The sequence below is a fragment of the Nipponia nippon genome, unplaced genomic scaffold, assembly GCF_047370975.1.
Source record: "Nipponia nippon isolate SJK-2023a ecotype South Korea unplaced genomic scaffold, ASM4737097v1 scaffold_2, whole genome shotgun sequence".
NCBI classification, from domain to species: Eukaryota; Metazoa; Chordata; class Aves; order Pelecaniformes; family Threskiornithidae; genus Nipponia; species Nipponia nippon.
In genome coordinates, this window is record NW_028262336.1 from 106,186,098 (window position 1) to 106,206,580 (window position 20,483).

Genomic DNA, 20,483 nt, shown 5'->3' on the forward strand with positions numbered 1-20,483 from the left:
CTGAGCATGAAGCGGGCCAGCACCGTCTTGCTGAGAATGAAGCTGAAGGCAAGCCGTGAATTCACACCACACATGGGATGGTCAAGTTCCTGAGAACAGCAGTGACACTGCCTCTTCAGGGATTAATGCTGCCTTTTGTTCATTTTAAAGGAGATGACAGAGTTAGTAATAACTAGTGAGACTCTTTCTTTATCGATTACTAGAGGGAGGGCCCTAGCTTCCAAAAAACTGCCATTATGCAGAACTAGCTCTGACACAAAAATGCCCAAATATTAACCCTTCCCTGCTGAAAAAAAGAAAAAAAAAAAAAAAAAAAAAAGGCAGGGATGAGAAACAGTATTTAGTTCACTTTATTTTTAAATACTATCTAGTAATAGCCTAAGTTAGCAGAGTAAAGTAACAAAGGGCATTAATTCAGTCATTTTCAGGGTACCACAGCACATATGCACGACGTGTGAAAGACTTGCGGCATGAAGCGGCATAGGTGGCATTGGCTGGGGTTTTTATTATTTTGTGGGGTTGTTTTTTTAAGCTTCAGTAGCTCCCTTTAGTCTTACTGTGGGGGGTGTATGCCACCTTCCTGAAAGACAGTCTACATCAAAGCAAATGAATGCACGTACCTAGGTAGGCACAGACAGCGTAAAACACTAATTCAGCATGTCATTTGTTGTTCATATTTTTTACAATTTATTTTGCCATTTTAAAAATGTCACATATTGTTTTAATAGGTGAAAGAATATTTGTTAAAAGTTGAAACCTTACCCTTGATTAAACCAGTCAAAGGAATAATCTTTACCTGAACAGTATTATACATGTTGAAAGTGTCAGCCAGTGAGTGGCCTGGCTTTATATAGGTATATTCCTTCTAAACAAAACGTTCCATGTTGTCAAACTGATTTACAAGCAACACAAAAGCATTGCTCAGCCACAATTTCAATGCAACTGCTTGCAAACGAGTCAGAAAACATTCTGTGTCAGCACACCACAGAAAACAGTGTGGCTAAAATAAAAGAAGCCAGACAAACAGCAAGATATCTAAATCAGTAGGCAGAACATACATGCTCAAACTGGAACTTAACACAACATGGAAAAAATATCTTTTGCTTACAGCCTTGCCCATGAACAATCAAAAAGCAAGCATGCAGCATCCATGTTCTCTCTTTTTAATGTCAGCTTACAAATACTGCAAAGCGACTATGATCTTATATATCTTCCAAGGCAACTTGTTGTCTTTCTGAAAGGTTAATGTATTTTATATGGATCTAAAGATGGATTTGTGGCTGTCAAACAATCCATCTGATTTCTAAAACTGAACATTGTTCTTTAGTTCACTGTGGTTTATATTAACAGAAAAATAAAATATTTGACTTTGAACTAGACCCACATATAATCAAGCATGGACAAGCAGACATTTGCAACATTACTGGCATCACGACGCAACATTCTGTGTATGACTTTGGGCATCAGAGTTAGAACATCATGTCATCTAGTCCATCCTCCATAAACTTCTTGTAAATTGCCATAAACTTTGCTACAAATGCTTCCAGATGATAAATGGCTTTACTGCCCAGTTGCAAGCGGTGTTCATAGAAGGCCGCCATCTGTGCAACTTCTCCTTTCAGTTGTCCATCACAGTTATTTAGAAGTTCCGTCAGGAGGCCCTAAAAGGGGAAAAAACAGGACAGTACTTGAAAAATTATATGTTTTTTGTTAAGAGGATAACCTCATTTCTCTGAAAATAGCCAAGCTATGACCAACAGTTCACTCATGAATCTAACAGAAAAGGTATTCAAGATTCATTACACCACCTATCTGACAGAACTAGATTCATGGAACCATGTCTTTTCAGAACCTTCTTTCAAGATAAATTTCTCATGTCAATATAGATGTTACCTATTGTGTTCTTAGATGGAAGAATCATGTATTGGAACTACGTATACCTTAACAAAGAAAATAAATTAACCTCATCTCCAAATACTATAACCTCTACTGCATGCAGGCATATGGCCCTGCGGAGAATTTTTACCAAGATAGGAAGTAAGTGATTTTAATACACTTGCTATCTCAACAGCATTGAGCACAAAGAGAAACAACATTAATAAATAATAAGGAAAGGGCTTACTTAAATTTTAAGTATATCTGTTTATATTTATGTACATATGTATGTGTAGACACACACAAGATACTTTATAACAATACTTCAGTCATTACAAAACCCAAAAATGCATTACTTTAGATCCGAGACAGCAATAAAATAATTGCAAATCCACCTCTATTAAAATTGTCAGGATTAAGTGAGAAGTATCTCTAGACTATTTCAAGTTTATGAAGAGGGAGCAGGTAGAGAACATCCACCTTTGGTCTGACAACAACAGTCCTCAAACAGGGCAATGCAGGATCCACTAACCTCCCATCAGAAAGGAAGGTTAAAAGAAACGTCTAACTACAAAAACTGTCAGAAAACAGAAAGCAGTTAATGTGAAAAGGAATTTATTATCTTGGAATTACATCTGATAGCAAAGTCCACCTAGGGTGAGTTGCAAACATTAGCTTTAATCTTTGTTCTGCTGTAGTCGTCTTCAGCATCCTTTCATCCTGCCTAAAATAAAAACATGCATATCCCATTTGCTTTTTTTCTCCCAAGATGACTCCTGTCTTTGAAGAGACCTGCTGGTCTAGCATCCTTCAGCAAACCTCCCCACCAGGACATAGCAAATACTGAACTTATAACAACAAAACTTTTACAAAAGAAAACAAACCATATCAAAATTAGCCCATAAAATATGTCTACGCTTCAATACAGAAACCAGCCTGAGAAGTCTTCAGGGGGACAAAGCATGTCCTCCTTTGTTTTTACTCAGCTATGATGCTGCTGTACTGTGATCACAGAACAAGTTTTAGTAAACCATTCGACAGAGGTGTGAACAAGGAAGTCTGCAACAAAAAATAAACTAGACGCTTACATTTTCCAAACTAGAGAACAGAATCTTCCTGCCCCCAAAATCTACACAACTCAAAACCATCACCTAAATACATTCAGACATGAACCTAATTAAATGGTCTAGTATTAATCAACTAAGGATCATGAGAAGTGAATGCTATGTATCGGTGTTTGCAGGAACACAGTCTTTGATTACTGCTTCAGAGCAATAACCTGGACTATTTTGGTTACTCCAGTGGAAAGAAACAAAAGAGAAACGTATCTTTCGGTCACTGATGTTTATTTGGAAAGGACAGAGCTTTTCATCAATATTTGGATAATTTGTGATGTTTTGGTGTGGTTTGTTTTTTTTTAAACTCAAACTGAAACTGTCATATCGTTAATATTTATAACACATTAAGAGCTAGATAGCTCAATTACCTTCATTATAATCTCAGGAGGAATGCAGTGTGTCAGTAGTTCATAAAGCCGTCCACGAACCTCTAAAAGCCTGTTGGAAAGACACCACAAAATATCAGAAGTATGTCCCCAAAGCATACTAATGTGTTTTCACTATTTGTGAAATGTGCTGCAGGAAAGAAAAAGTCAACCCAAGCAACGTTTTTGTTTTGGTTTTGTGTGTTATTTTAAATTCAAAAGCATTGTACAAGTCAGTCAGTTTCAATTCAAATGCTATGTATCACCTTTTATTCAAAACAGTAAAATAAGTTACATGTACTCTAGTTACAATGGTCTCAGTTAATCAGAAGCTACACGGCCATTAGAATTTGTCTCAGGCTTGTCTCCCTTTAACTCCTCTTCATATCTAAATTATTATTATTCATGCTTAAGATTTGTGGATCTTATCAGTTTTGTGGTGTCTTCTCACTAGATTTGTTTACACTCTTTTTCCATCTTCACTGTTTACAAGAGGGGGTAAAATGATTAGGTGGCAGAAAGTGACAGTTATCAATTCTCAGGTTTTGATATCGGGAGATCAGAGGCTACAAGCATTTAAATTAAATACAAGACTTTAAGTGACATCTCATGTAATATATGGAACAGACTAAAAGGATCAGGCTGTGTATATGACATCAAGATGGATAAAGGGGGCATCTCCTAATGTGCTTTAAAAAAGCAATGATTTCATATTGCCAGTTCTTTTACAAAGGTGTGTTATGCTAAAGATGGTGAAACAGAAGCCTTAAATAAAACAAACAAAAAAAAAAACCCCAACACCACACCACCCCAAAAAAAAAAAGACAGCACAACATGCAAGTAAGCTTAGGCTCACTTTTGATTACAAAGCTTCAACAGAGAAAACCAACAATTGTTTTAGTTCCTGAAGCTCATTCAGCCTCCTCTGGTAATTTTAAAGCTCACTTCCTCTGGCTGCAAAGTACCAGCTCCAGTAGAAATGCAAGAAAATTACATATAACCAAAGTAAAGATGCCACATTTTTAAAGATAACCTTTTTTTTAGGTTCAAGAGTACACCAAAAACATAATTTACAGCTACAAGCAAGTGTATTCACCTACCTTTGTGGTGTCTGTTGACCAACAATAGCATTTGCAGTTTCTCTCAAATAAACTTCCCAGTCCATCTCAGGAATGTCTTGATCAGCAGTAAAGGGATACCTATGTAATAGAAATATTTTTAAAAAATTAAAATCAAAGCAAACTGTCACCTACTCTAACAGGGCCTCAGAAATAAGTTCATTTATGTGTCTGAGAGTATAGTTTACATTAATTTTTAGCAGTGACTTACTGTTGTACTCTGCAGGACTCACACATAAGTAATGCTTTCCGAAGATTCCTGCCAGATTTCTCTGCAAGCCTTTGAGCCAGTTCCTGAGGAAGAGTCAGGCCTTCTTTCTTACACACACTGGACAAGACATGGCAGATCTAGGCGGGAAACAGATAGCAGGTAGCGCAACACTTAGCAAACAGTTTAGCACCTACAGATTCTCCTGTTTGAAACATTTCTAGACCAGAGATGGACCAGTCTTTCATAACACATGCTCGACAAGTCACCCACCACAGAGAAAAACTAGGTCACTTTGTGGAAGTAAAATATTTCATAAGTCCGCAGCAAGAACTTATCTAGTAAGAAGTTTTAAGTATCTTATTTTTGCTTCTGTTTCAACATACATCTTCAATGCTGGGAGCAGGCACTCGTACAGCCAGGCATCTGCTTTGAATAGGTCCTATAACTTTTGACATGGAGTTGCAGCACAGGATCAACCTGCAGGTCGCCATGTACTTCTCCATTGTTCTTCGCAAAGCATGCTGAGCGTCTTTAGTGAGTTTGTCAACTTCCGTTAACAGCACCACTGAAAAAGGATTAAAAATAGTGGGTTTTTTTATTAGTACCAGATCTTTCTAAGAAAATGAGTACTCTGACACACAAGCGATAATACCAAAATAAATGATACAAGCAGAAAAAGGCAGCATGGTTCCACAGGCAGGAAAATAAAGATTAAGACAACCTGCATGCTTTTTTGACTGTATAATCTTCTTCACACCCTGTATTCATGCCCTGGAATGTCAATTTCTTCAGAGTAGGGCCTGCAACGCTTCAGTGCCAAGAAATAATCCAGGTAGGTGTAGAAGCTTTCACTTTGATAATCAGTACAGTAACTTTTTAAAGGAATTTTTAAGAAATGCAAAAGAATTTATGCCGTAAGGACATATCAAAAAGCAAAAATTTCTTGAAGACTCCCCTCAATACATTTTATATTTAAAAGCCAATGTCTTAACTTAACAAAGAAGTAATAGAAAGCTGTCTTATTGTAGCTGCAGCGACTTTCTGTGGTCTATTAAAGAATAAAAAAAAAGTATTTAAAAAATTCTTCAGAACAACCAGGAGACACCTAATATGAAGGAGCTAACCTGACCAGCTGCCTTCTGCAGGTTCCTCCATAGGCAACTCATAGATGTCTCATTTCAGTACCCTGAATGGTCCAGTGAAAACAACCTGGAGGAACAAGTCAGCCCATTACTCTTCCCCCATTTCTCTTCTGGTCATATATGCAGCCTGAGGAAACCAGCCAGCTTACCAGATACTTTGAGGTGCATGGTATGACTGCAGCTGTAAGGATATATATGCCAATAACTGGTAGAGCCAGTCAGTGTCTAGCAGTTTAGGTGAAATATAGTATTTCCTGAGAACAGTGAGGAAAATGAGACAAAGTTCTAAATCCATGACCGTTTTCAACTAATTTCTCCTCTACTCTATCTGTCAAGATTTCCTCTCTCCTTCGACCTCTCATTTTATAGTTCTGATTTTGCTTTCATTTAGTCATGGGGAGGAAAAACAAGCTAGTTGTAGCAACATGTGTCTTGGAAAACTCAATGAAAGCCTTCTTCATTTTCTTACCCAGAGTCCTTCTGTACACTATAGATAAAATGCTTCTAAACTTTCTCCCTAAGATAGCTCATCCCCCAAAACGCTACAAATAAGCAGCTAACTCCTAACTTACACAGCACCGTTTGCCACAACGGTGCCCCTCAACTCAATATTGAGCCTCACTAGCTCATAGCTCAACTACTACTGTAGATCATTAAACTAAGTTACAGTGCATTTCAATGGTAGACTCAGGAAAAAGACAGCAAGAATCCCAGCCCAGCCACAGTCATTCAACTACACCCTGCCCTCCTAAGAAACCAGCAAAAGAGAACCTCATTCTGAGTATTTAACCACTGAAGATATTTCCACAGTGGAAGAAAAATGGGAGGTTTAATTTGGGAAAGGTTCATGTGTGCCCTCATGCGATATACAGGTACAAACAAAACAGTCAGCCAGAATATCTGAAAAACAAGTTTAAAAAGCACTTCGACTGGTTTTAACTGTTTTACTCACCTTTAAAATCTCGTTGAGTACTTGTCTCAAGCTGCTGGGATTGTGCTACTGTCTTCAAGAGTTCCTGAATTACTACACGGTCATTGTTCCCTGCATCACTGTACCAGGAGTTTGAATAAAACTTGTTTTAAAACAACTTTATACTGCATATAAAATACATCCTCCTAAGCAGCCCCTTGGTCAACTGACTAAACAAGAATGCCAAAAGAATTCAGAAGCTCTTAAGGTTAGAGTTAAGCTATTTTGTTGAAAGTTACCTTCCCAATAATAAAAACAACCCAAAGCTTACGCAGGCACAGCTGGATTAATAGCACTGTATCAGGAAGTAGTGAAACCGTTGTCAAATGTTTAATTAACTCTTTAAAATGGAACTTGTTTTTCTGGTATGAGAAATCTAAACTTTTGTTACTTGCGATTTGGGCAAAGACATGTAATGTGAACATTTTTACCCATTATGGGAAGAAAAATTAAGCCTAACCACTTAATAGGATGCCTGACTGAAAGGATTGATGTAAATGCATAGGGTTTTTTCCCCCTGAAAATTAGATGTCGTACTACAAACAACCTATAGCTTAATGTAAACTTGAATGGCAGACATAGTGAAGTTAAAGAGCTACTAGTAAAAGAGTGATACTTGGATACTATTACAGCACAAATGGTTAACTTTTTTCCTCTTAGAAGGCAGGAAAACATGAGGAAATACTAGATTTCCTTCCTGCCTCTTCTCCTTGCTATCCCCTAGAGTAGCACTGCACAGCCTTCTCAGTCCCCAGGTCAGTAGCTCAGCTAGCTTAACTCAGATTTGACAACCACTGGGGACTGCCTTGCAAGCTAGATTACTTAAAAAGCGAAGAAAAAGAAGGGAAAAACCCCACACTCTTTAGCATCCTCAGACTATTGCCTTCACAGAGGCAGCAGTAGTTCTGCAATATTTCACTGGCAAGCAAACGAAAAAGGCGTTTGTCTGTCCTGTTCTAGTCACCACTCAACCAGACCTTCCCCATTCTTGCCAAAGAGAAGGCAGCCAAATGTACAGAAGCATATTAGCTCAACCGTTCACAATCTGCTGAATAGGCTACACTGACTTTCACTGCAGAGATCTGTCCTTCAGCAAGGGAGCAGACCTGTGATTACAGCACAAAAACACAAAAAGGAAAATTAAACAAGCCAGTTCTACTTATGAGCTAGGCCAGTTTTTGGAAATGGAAAGTGATTAAAATAGTTTCCTAACATTTAAAGACAAATTATTCTCTGCAGTAACAGAGAATCCAGAGTTATAATTTCATGGTGAAAGATTATCTTTGATAATACGTGACCACACCAAACACTCCAGGAAAACAATGAACAAAGGCAATTACCACACAAATGTTTAATTCTTCTTGTTCCTTATTCTTTAATTACCCACTTACCCATTTTAAAGCATCTACCCGAGCTAGTCAAGTGACCAGCAGACAACGCTTTGGAATTCAGACAATATCCTCCTTTTGGAGGAAAAAGAACCGCTCTGTCTAATAAAGTTCCACAACAAATTCAATGTCTGCAGAATCATTCCCAGAAGTTGATTTCCTTTCCCTGTTAGCCGTTTATCATGTTCCATGTTACTCAAGATGCACAACATAATTTCACAGTATTATAATTCAATCAAACTTCACAGACTATAGCACAGCACACGCAGGTTCACTGTCTGGTCAGACATAAACATGACAATTGCTTGATCGCTTAAAGCCTGTGAAACAATATTATTAATTCTTAATCAAAACTCAGCACTACTATTACACACAATAGCCAATACAGCAGTTCTACGCTTCCACATTTTTTGTATTTTAAGTAAACTACAATTATTTTATATGTTTCGAGCTAAAAATACTCTATGGAGAGTAACAGAAGAAGTATTAGTAGTACTAGGTTATCAGAGCAGAAGACTGAATGGTCAGACATTTTATATCACCAAAATGACATATTCAAACAGCTAATTACCAATAAAAGTCTCAGCTTTAATTATTTAGGTCTGTATTAGAATTTCAGCATATATTCACTAATCAATACACAGAGATTAGCTGCAGAACTAGCTTTTAAAGGAGACATGGTACATAAGAATAGCTTCTAAAATGCAGACCAACATGAGAAAAGGTTTAGCAATAAGCACAAAGCTAAAAGTTACTTCAGGATACACACTGTCTTATAATTGCAACCCAGACAACAAAGCCAACATAACCAAAGCCTCCCAGTGCACAACGACATTTACTCTCATGTGATTTAAAGTAACATTAAAGGGTTTCAGGTAAACAGAAGTATTTACTTTGGGTCAGTGAACTATCACCAGCAATTTCACAACTGTCAAAGAAGACATACAGTACACCATTATAGCTTCTGTCATTTAAATCAACATCTGACCTCGCTCATGACAGGATTCCCAGTATTTTCTGGTGTTGTTCTTTCCTGTGCTCTAAACTCTTTATTTTAAGAGTTACTGGGTAAGCCTCGCTTACTTTCAAATCACTTTATTTTTGTATTTGTGAGAGAACTAACAATATGGGGATGTTGGTTCCAATAAAAGTTCTCAATTTCAACTTAAACAGTTAAGTCTACAAACCCAGAATTGTTTGTTACCCAGTCCTCAACAGCAGCATGCTTATGTGGCTAGTTAAGCAGAACATTACTGACTTCAGTATACAGCAATCCAAATTTTTGTTCATTTAGAGCTGTTCAATTAAAAATCCTCTCCCTGCTCCCATTTGCAGTCCAAACCCATAAACCATTATCTAATTTGCTCAGGCAATAAATTGGGCAATCAGGCCCTTATATACCCAAGTTGAAAGCACTTGCAATATGACCAGCAGCTTATATTTGAAGTGGGACATTTTTACTGTACACTTACCTTGGGTTAACTTCAAGATGATAATTACTTGCGATGGTGCTAATTTCAATTTTCTTTTTAGAAGGTGCCTATGTAGAAAGTAAGCATATCAAATTTCAGAAAGTGTTCTAAAAATCTGATGCAAAAATTTATCTTGCAGATTACAACTGGCTAGGTCACAGGCAAACCAGAAGTTTCGGAGATCAAAGAACTGCTGAGACACTAGACTTATACATCTCCTATCCCCCAACCCCACCTGCAAATGAGGAGTACTGACACATCATCCAGCCTGTTTAATAATAACAGTAATGACTATTAAAGCAACACATAGTACATTTACTGTGTACTCCAATTACTGAGTTTTGTAACAAGAAATCTTATTATTGTAATCAGCTATTCAAAATAAGTGATACTTTGTCCCTCCAAAGAAAAGTTTTGGAGGGAAATCCTCTGGACAAGCCTGAAGAAGCTGTTTGCTCCTCTTGGCAAAGGATTTCAAGTCTACACTTTGTTTAAAGAAAACACTAGTATTTATATCACCGCTGAATTTGGGTCTGAACAGTTAAATATATCCTATATTTCTATCATCCAGTCCAAGTATTATATTTGTTCCACTACTGATAATTAAAAAGCAAGCATTAAATAACCTACTTATCAATAAAGCTTGATAACCTCTTGCTGGTTAAGCCTTCCATAACAAGGATTTTGAATGGATAATATAACCTTTTAATAATAAACAATTAAATGCCTAAGACCAAGGCAGATAGAATTTAAATTGGTTTTGTTTTTTTTCTGCTAATGCTGAAACTGTCACTATAGAAATAAGAAAACAAGTTAAAACTTGCAAATATGCAAAAAGCAGTGCTAATAATTTTAAAAATAAAGGTTATTTTTACAGACAAATGAAATACTATACATAGAATCATAGAATCTTTATGGTTGGAAAAGACACTTAAGATCATCGAGTCCAACCATTAACCTAGCACTGCCAAGTCCACCACTAAACGGAGTCTTCAAGCACCACGTCTACCCATCTTTTAAATACCTCCAGGGATGGGGATTCAACCACTTCCCTGAGCAGCCTGTTCCAATGCCTGACCACCCTTTCGGTGAAGAAGTTTCTCCTAATACCCAACCTAAACTTCCCCTGGCGCAGCTTGAGGCCATTTCCTCTCGTCCTATCACTTGTTACTAGGGAGAAGAGACCGACCCCCACCTCACTACAACCTCCTTTCAGGGAGTTCTAGAGAGCAATAAGGTCTCCCCTCAGCCTTCTCTTCTCCAGGCTGAACAACCCCAGCTCCCTCAGCCGCTCCTCCCAAGACTTGTGCTCCAGACCCTTCACCAGCTTCATTGCCCTTCTCTGGACACGCTCCAGCACCTCAATGTCCTTCTTGTAGTGAGGGGCCCAAAACTGAACACAGTACTCGAGGTGCGGCCTCACCAGTGATGAGTACAGGGGGACGATCACTTCCGTAGTCCTGCTGGCCACACTATTTCTGGTACAAGCCAGGATGCCATTGGCCCTGTCGTCCACCTGAGCACACTGCTGGCTCATGTTCAGGCGGCTGTCAACCAACACCCCCAGGTCCTTTTCTGCCGGGCAGCTCTCCAGCCACTCCTCCCCAAGCCTGTAGCGTTGCATGGGGTTGTTGTGACCCAAGTGCAGGACCCGGCACTTGGCCTTGTTGAATCTCATACAGTTGGCCCTGGCCCAACAATCCAGCCTGTCCAGGTCCCTCTGTAGGGCCTTCCTACGTCCAGCAGATCGACACTTCCACCCAACTTGGTGTCGTCTGCAAACTTACTGAGGGGCACTCAATCCCCTCATCCAGATCATCAATGAAGATATTGAACAGTACCAGCCCCAACACTGAGCCCTGGGGAACACCACTTGTGACCGGCTGCCAACTGGATTTGACTCCATTCACCACAACTCTCTGGGCTTGGCCATCCAGTCAGTTTTTAACCCAGCGCAGAGTGCACTTATCCTAGCCGTGAGCAGACATCTAATTGAGAGCTAGCCTATTACAACATATGCTGTTGTCCAAACTGACCTATAAAAAAACCAAAAAAACCCAACCAGCCACAGAAAACAACAAAAAACTCCACATCCTCCCACCAATGAAGACCTAAGGAAGGAGAACATCTGGCAAAAGTACTTGTTAATGTAAACAAACCAGTGTGATTAATTACATAAAGGAGCTTGAAGATATTGAGTGCAAAAAAAGTTATTTTTAAAACTCAAATAAATATAAAGGCCTCACAATAGAAATATGTCAGTATATAAATATCCACATTACTTCACAGCAGATGGGAGATTTATGTTTTTTACCGTTATACTCTGATGCTCAATCCTCAGTTTTTCCACTCCTGCACCGTATAATTCCCTTAACAAACACATTATTCTTGTCTTTTTTCCAGCTCCTGATGGTCCATACACCAACAGATGAGGAAAGTCACCACACTGAACCTGAACACAAAGCAACATGATTAGTTAGCTACAACAATGTTTTCCTTATAAAAGAGTATTCATCCTTCCATGCTCACCCAGGTTTGTATGGGGTGACTTTTCCAGCTCAGTCACAACATAGTACCTAAAATTAGAATTGCTGAATTCCTTTCCCACAGCAACATTTTCTATATAACGTTGTATTTTTCTGAAGACCATATGTAACTCATTTAACTCCAAACAACTCACCCCTCAAAAAAAAACCCAAAAACAACTGAAAGCAAACCCAAAAACCAACAAAAACCACCCCAGCATTTACATGTTTTCCAGGGTTGGTAGAGTGACAGCTGCAATAAACACACAGTAAAAAGGATTAAAACAAAGTTTAAAGCAGATATACACACATAGAATTATGTATATAAATGCATATATATAATTACTTTGTTGTTTCATTTGTGAGCCTTGAATCTGGGCAAACAAATAATAGATAACCTGTGTTTAAATGAAGTTAGGAGTTCGTTTCTTGAAAAGCTGTAAAGCATGACCTGGAGAACATCTGACCAAACCCCACAGTCAGAATTTACATTAGTTAGATGTAACAGTCAGAGAAACACTGAGAGAGTGAATCAATCCAGCGGTCTAGTGAAGAGAAGTCAGCACATCTGGCAGGGGAAGCAGTCCTTTAACATCCAAGTAATTACATAGTCCTGGCTTTTATTCCCAGCTGCTCACCTTCAAAACACCAGCTAACTTTAAGTAAACAAGGCAAGCCCTATTCCCAGAGATACTGATCACTCTCAGCCAAAACCAGCCGGAGGCACAGAAGCACATCACTCCTGAAAGAGTCAAGCCAGCTATTTCCTCGCAGCCCTCTCCTTAGCGTACAGGCCCTGCTCCCGAGCGGGGCACGATGCCAGCAGACCACTGTCCCACCGGCGGCGCCCGGCAGGGAAACTCCTCCGAAGGCTAGGGCCTGCACCGAGGGAAAGCCCCCAGCCCCCGCCCTGCAGACCCCCAGACGCAGCTTATGGGCCGCGGCACCCCGACTCCTGGAGGATCCCCGCTGCGGGGAGGAGAGGGGCCCGGTGGCGGGCTCGCCTCAGGCGGTCCCTGCCGCCACGGCGGGAGACCACGGCGGCCCCGGGCAGCCCCTCACCAGGTTGCGGAGCTGCGCCGCCTGCTCGCGGTGGTAGTCCAGCCTGCCGAGGGAGCCGGGCCGGTACTTGTCCACCCACAGGCTCATGGCGGTTCAAAAGCGCGCGCCGCCCGCCGCAGCCCCGGTCCGCAACGGCGGGAGGAGCGGCCGGTACGGCGGCCGCCGAGGGACGAGCTTCCGCGGCGGGAGCGGAAGCGCGCTGCTGCCCCGCCCCGCGGCTCCTCCAGTGAGCCCCGGCCCGGCCCGGCTTTGGGTCTTGTTTTCCCCTCGCAAATGACAGGTTTTCCCGCCATGCCCTGGCAGGTTTTGCGTGTGAAGCTGCAAAGCTCACGCTCGTGCTCGCGGGGGCAGTAACTGCCACTGGGCGTACTGACGGCTGCCCGTGGCGGGTCTTGCGTCCTTGTGCGGGTGCGGGGCGGGCGTGTGGGCCGGTGAAACCCGCTCATGGCGCCGGGGATGCCCCCGCAGCGCCGGGCAGTGCGAGCACCCGCGCCGGGGACCGCTGACGGCAGCGATTCCCTTGCTATCTGTGGCAAACTCATTATTTTTATTGGTCTTAACTCATTAATTTTTTTTTTACAAATCGTAGATGGGTCCTTCCTGCGAGCGGCGGCGGCGCCGGGGGCACGCTGGCGACAGTGCGAGCGGTGCGGCCTGAGCTCCCGCGGCAGAGCCGGCGGGAGGCTTGTTAGGCCCGGGCTGAGGCCAGGCCCCGTGGGGGTGGCCCAGCGCCCCGGCAGCCGGAGGGGGAGCCGCCGGGGGCAGGGGGGGGGGAAGCGGCACGGGGCTGACAGAAAAGATCCGTTCCGGCACGCGCGGCCTGCCCGCCCTGCCTGCCGCCGGCTGCCTCGGCGTCCTTTCGGCCTCCTGACCGCTACAGGTGGCCGGCGAGAAGAGGCCGGTTCTCTGTGGTCCTCTGGTTCTTTGTCTTGGTGTCATCCCGGACTCGCAGCCTCAGTGTGAATCAATGGGTTGCCCATAAGCTATGTATTACACTGTGGATTTGCAAGCTCCACCTGTGTGTGTGGCTTTAGGTATATACAGAATATGTATATACAGACCCTGTGTATAATAGAGAAGTTCTCATTTTGATTCTTTGTGTAATAGCCCTAATAAAAGAAGCATCATGTGCAAATGATATTATTTGAAAGTAGAAGAATTTCTTAAAGTAATAAAACCTGAGTATACACACGAATAGGCTAAAATGTGTCAGCCTAAATTTTTTACTTACATGATTTGTGGGGAAAAAAATATATGAAAAGTTTATGTGACTTGATATTTTATTAGCTCTGTGTTCAGATTTTTTCACATAGTCAGAAAGCCATAATGCAGGTAATAGCTTCATTAACCTAGACATTCAAGTTACTCATAAAGATCACATACACCTACGGGGGGCAGAGACAGAGCACATCAGTTAGTGCCATGTCACCTGTTTATCTGAAATAGTTACGTTACTCTTGCAGACACTCATGAATCAGTTTTATTTGCGGATTGCCATGAATTAGCAAATTCACCTTGGGCTGCTTTGTCAGCATTGCCCTTGTACATGATGGAGTCTGTGAAAGCTGCAGCAGCAATGTCCTGCCCAGTGCTTACCCTTCGAGTCCCTTTCTTCTACTCAGCACCACAGAGCGACCTGTTCCTCTGCCATTTTCTAAATTTACATTTTGTGGGCCTACAGTTACTCACGTGTGGCTGTTCTTTCCATTCAGCACCTCCTGTTCTTCGGAAGAATCTCTGAATTTGACCATTAATTCCTTTGGTATTCTCTTTGGCTAGCTATGACTTGCATTTTTAGGCTTCTTTAGATCCTTGCTTATTTGCCTGACTTTTTAATAATTTCTCAGTGATGTGCTACTCTTGTGTCTATCAATGTCACGCTTAACCTAATTGCAACTTCTGTGATAACTCCTTAGAACCTACTCAGTTTTTCCAGCCCCCAGAGATACTGTTTTTACTAACGCATGCCAGTGTCCAGCAAGTGCTCTGACAGATAATCCAGGCTTTTGAAAGTACCAGTAAAAACAAATCCTTTTTGGATGAGGTGAGACTTAAGCAGGTAGGACTCAGTCCAATAGGCTTTTACATACGGAAGAGTGAAGACGTGTAGCATCTCTGAAAGGGCCCTAAGCTCTTTTTATTATTAGGTCATTAAACTTCCGTAGGATTGCTTGTTATCCCGAGGAGAAAATGTTGGGAATTGTGCCCTACCTCAGCAATGTGTTTAACCATGGGCTTACGCTTAAGCTTTCAGTTATGTTATTCCCTGCCATAAAAAGTAATTAAGCAGATGAACAAAATTGGTTTGTTAAGTAAAAATCTTATTTTAAAACCTGGGCCTGCATGAAGCATTGCAGTTGTGGTACTTTGATTAAAATGCTCTAGAACACTTTGATTTTCTACTTCATTATTTTTTTAACTTCACTATAAATCTAAACAAAAATAAGTAAATATCTAAAATGGAATGGTTTGGCCAAGTGTATTACAAATAAATTAATGTGAATGGTACAGGAGAGTGTGGCAATTTCAGCTGCAGTCACAATTCACTCAAATAGAAGGACTGTTAAAATACGTCTTCACTCATCTTGCTCAGTCCAGCAGAAAGGTCAAAAGGTAAAATGACTTCTCTGCATGAATAAACTAGACAATGTATCTGAAAATAGAGATTTTAACTACAAATGGCATTTTGAGCTTCTTACTACAAGCAGCCATGTTATTAGAAAGTGACACAATGTCAGGCACTATAAAAGAAGCTTCATCTTATACCCAAATTGAAGTAAAATTATAAGACCGGCGTCCAGTGTTTAAGTATATATATAGTCTTAACGAGTTTTAAAATTATTATTGAAACAGTGTTAGAACAAATTAGAGCATTATTATACTGACCTCCTAACTATCTTTACAGCATGATGCTGCTAGTGATCCAAATAGCCATTAACAAGTCCAAGTACCATTTTGGTGTACAACAACTTGTGTTTTTCAGATGGAAGATCGTTTGGCATCCTTTGTCCTTCAGGCTGCTTAGCTGAGCGAGATAGATTTTTCTTTTCAGTTTCAAATATTTTAGTAGATTATTGCCACTCTGTTGGCTGTCACTCTAGGTTATATCACCCTGTCCCCATCAGAGAGCCTATATTGCTGCAAGTAAATTGTAGCACGTCAAGAAAGACCAGCTCACTAATTACAGTGCAAAAAAAAAAAAAAAAAAAGACCATAATAAAGTGACATGCTGATGTCATGCAGATTGAATGTAACAGTGGAAAGAACAACATTAATAATGATAGTCAAATAAAAATCTAAAATAAATACATCCCATATAGATTGGCGGCACTGAAGAAGCTGCTTCTTTATAAGAGATGTAAACCCGAGAAATTCTAGTTCTTCAAGAGTCTAATGGTTTATCTTTCAATCCTTTCTTTAGTCTGGAAAATTAAAGTGATAAAAAAATCATGGAAGTTTTCCATGCAAGGATGAGGCAAACTGAAAAGGTATAAGAAGATACATTTTCACAACCACTGAAGGTGTATTCTAGAAAAGGCTACAGAGATAACATTTAATTGGAGGATACATCCTGTCCATCAGTCATTACTGCAAAAGCTTTTGTGTGTTTGTCCACCTAGAAAAGATTAAACAAAGCCCTTTAGTAAAGAAGTGGAAAGATATAGGTGTATTTAAAAAACAGGCAAAAGTATTGCATTTTCATGCACTCAGGACACTTGGCAGTATTATAAAATGCTCTGATCTAATTGGTACTTCTTCATGTTCCAACTCCTGCTGCTAAGGGCCAGACCTGGCTCAGCTTCCCTAGTCTAGTGTACCTGGAGAATGAGAAGAAGAGGAGATGAGATATGTTTTGTTGTTCTTAAGCCTCTGTGGCTTCAATAGTGCATAGCTGTGCAAACCTAAGACCTTTTTTTCTACCATTAGGAATTGTCCAGCTACACATTTAGGCAAGATTTACAGCAGCACAGTTAATCATGACAGAAAAACATAAGGAGACAGTTGAAATTTTTTAAATATTCTGAACATAAATTCAAACATCCATCTGGGGACATGTAGAGTTACAGATCCATTCTTCAGATGAACTACAGCTATGTTGAATACATGCCCATTTTCTGCTGAAGGCTTTGATAAAAACCATAGGCAATTTTCATTTGTAATTTAGGTCTTTCCCCCTGAGATTTACAAGATCACTGACTAAAAGATATAGCCGTGTTCTTCAGTTTCCATCAGCCTGCATTTTGCAATAACAGAAGAACTGGAACAAAGGAAGCTCTTGTCCACTTAGGATTGCAGATTTGAATTTACAGGTATTCTGAAACGGACTCAGTAAGTTAAGAAATAGTCAATATTCTTTTCTAAATAAGACACACAAGTTCCTTATGGAAACTAATCATGAAGCTCTTTAAAGAATAACATGCTGTCAGATATTTAAATATATGAACAAATATTGGTGCTTGACCTGTAATTAGGAATTAACTTTGTGAAGATGTTGACATATGACATTTTTTATCTCTTTCTGGGCAAGGATACATGTTGCTGACAAAGGACTCTGGATTATTTTGAAATGTGGGGGTCTTTGCTTCCATTCTCACCAGTACTTGAACTAGAAATGTTTTTATTGACTTGAGCTGCTTTTACAATGAAAAATTCATTAAAAATAATGCATTTTTGGAAAAAGTCAGATGAATGTACAGGAAAGAAGTTACATCAAAAAATTCCTAGCTAGCTCTGCCTGTAATATTCTAATTAATGTGCCTAAGATAATAGGTATTTTCTAGATTTCTAACATTTGATAATTCTTTTTTTTTTTTTTTTAACTTTTCCTCCAGATGATAAATAGCCCAGCCTGTTTGAATTCATAGAATATTAATAAATGGAATTCAGACACCTCTAAACACATCTCTCTGTATTTCCAAAGATGACAATAAATGTGGGACATAAACAACAGATTTCCATTGCATTCTTATGAAGAAAGTTACTAGAACCTGATGTTACCCAAACCTGTATCTATGCTGTGCCATTGGCAGAACACACTGGTGTTCTCTAATCATGGTTTTCATATATTTACCAAAACTTGAAAGTTCTATAGCACATACTGTTTTATGAAGCCACTGATATTTCAGAGCTTGACTACCATAATTCCATCTCCTATAAAATAATCAAATTATGTTTGTAGAATCACTTTTATTCAGGCCACAGCAGTCTTGCTCATGTCTCTTAATTTGTGTTTTCCCTTGTAGAGTAATTACATTTTTGTTGAATCAATGGACATACCAAAGCTTTTGAATTTCCTAGTTTTCTCCTGAGACTCTTCATTTTCAGAAAAGCTTTCATCTTAAGTTCAATGTCAGTTTCAGAAAAGTTTGCTAGTCTTTCAAGTTTTGATGTTGTAGTCACTCAGTAAACTCATTGGAGGTTTACTCAGATTTACTAGCTAATCTGAGGCCAGCCCTGTTCATACGTAAGTAGGTGGAATCTGCTTACTGAGATGGGAACAGTTCTCTGTAATCTGGATGAAAAGTAATGCAGGGTGTATGACGAACAACAATTTATACTCGCACTTTCCTTTTCAGTTAAAAGCAGGGTATTCTCATACCCTCAATTAAAATGTGTTTCTATTATAAACATATATATAACAACAAAACGTGTTACATCATGCTACACTTCCTGTTTTATACTTCAAAACATCCGATACGATGACAAGAAATCTAGAATTGAAATTTAGTTTGGAAAACGTTTACCACAGGTTTATCTGTCTTTCTTTAGTAACAGCAGACTTGTGCACATAACACTGTTAGATAAGTGTGGTCTTGGAAAATTACCACAGAGCAATACCTACTATGAAAAGCTATTAGTATGGATATGTCTTCATACAGCTGTATTGCTATTGATGTGGATTGGAATGAAGCACAGTCTCAGAGCTCCGTGTGCTGAAAAGCTCTACCAGCTGAGATTAGATGACTGACCTCCTGTTCTCTGATAACTACAATTCTATAGTGACAAAGCTGCTTTTATTATTGTTGGACAAAAAGGAAAACTGTGTCGTAAGGTCCTCTGATCATTCCTCTGGTTCTTATCTTTCTTAGGCAAAGTCACTTTAAAATTAGTGGGTTTTGTTAAAGTAGGCAATGCAGAACCCAGCATTAAATGTTAAACACACCTTGAGGAACAGACTCAATGCTGTTAATGAGACCAGCTGTCTCCAAATGTTATGGAGGAGGACACCAAAATGTTTTTTCCCATCCACGGGGCCTACTGAGAATAGCTCCTGGCCTTTGCTGTTCCCCAGGCAACACCCAGGCTTCCCTTTGAGTGCGTATGCATTGGCCCAAGCCAAAATCATGCCAAGGATCATGTAAATAGGTTGATGATGCTGTGTGGTATATCACTATAGATGTAAACTAAGACTATATGTGTGCTACTAAATCAAACTAGGCTTAGGGACCATTTTCTGGGCCTGAAGCTGAGTGATACAGACTTTGGTGTGTCTGGCCTACAGACTGCATAACACTTGGCCCTCAGTCTCCTCTCGTCCCCCTGGGGAGTGTCTCAGACATAATAACTATTTTTTATGTGGTTTTTTTTTTCCATCTTGAGTGTCTGATACAAAGTGAGGGCTGAGTTGCATCCCACCAGAGTGAAGTTTTCATAGCACGACACTGAACATATGTATGACATATCCTGGGGTACGACGTGAGTGCATATGGCCTGCTAGGATAGTGCTGGAGGACTGGGTGAGGTGGAGGAAGCCAGATGCGGTGCAGTCTTCTCCACGCTGCCTGTTAGGAACAATCCCTAGCACGTGCTGTTCTCCAGAGCACGCCTTGGCATTGCCTTAGAAAGTGTTAGTGAGAATGGGCCAGAAGCATGCCAAGGAACATGCTTAGTCTTGGGCAGTATAGATGATACAGTGCTGACATGCATTCCTTGGCCTTTCTCACTTACCAGTATAAAGAAGCATGAGTATTGTATGACTTCCTAGTCCTAGCTTCAGTACTCGCTGACCAGTCGTGCTGACTGCCTCCTGGAAAACCTTGAGTACAGGTGACTGATTGCTTATGCTGCTTGTGGGAACTAAGGGGCACGAACTCAAAGTACCACTTGACAGGTTCAGAACAAGGAGAAGAATGTGGTTCTTCACTCAGGGCATAGTTACACTGTAGAAGTCCTTGCCACGGGATACTATGGAGGCTAAAAGTTTACCTGAGTTCAGGGAGGAGGCTGCATAAAGTCA

The 20,483-nt window shown here is 40.2% G+C and overlaps 1 protein-coding gene across 2 annotated transcripts; it reads right to left on the minus strand.

Annotated features, from left to right (window-relative positions):
* Positions 1-327: 327 nt before the first annotated feature.
* Positions 328-14,341, minus strand: RFC3 (replication factor C subunit 3). 2 transcript variants are annotated; one of them, XM_087758670.1, is made up of 9 exons: positions 13,247-14,341; positions 11,974-12,111; positions 9,660-9,727; positions 6,782-6,879; positions 5,071-5,252; positions 4,688-4,824; positions 4,459-4,557; positions 3,362-3,431; positions 328-1,661 (listed from the first exon to the last, which is right to left on the minus strand). In XM_087758670.1, exons 1-9 carry the CDS (start codon positions 13,331-13,333, stop codon positions 1,470-1,472), a joined length of 1,071 nt encoding a protein of 356 aa, XP_087614796.1. In that variant the 5' UTR covers positions 13,334-14,341; the 3' UTR covers positions 328-1,469. The 2 variants fall into 2 exon arrangements, with proteins under 2 accessions (XP_087614796.1, XP_087614795.1); XM_087758669.1 differs by lacking the exon at positions 13,247-14,341 and adding an exon at positions 12,823-13,074.
* Positions 14,342-20,483: the final 6,142 nt, after the last annotated feature.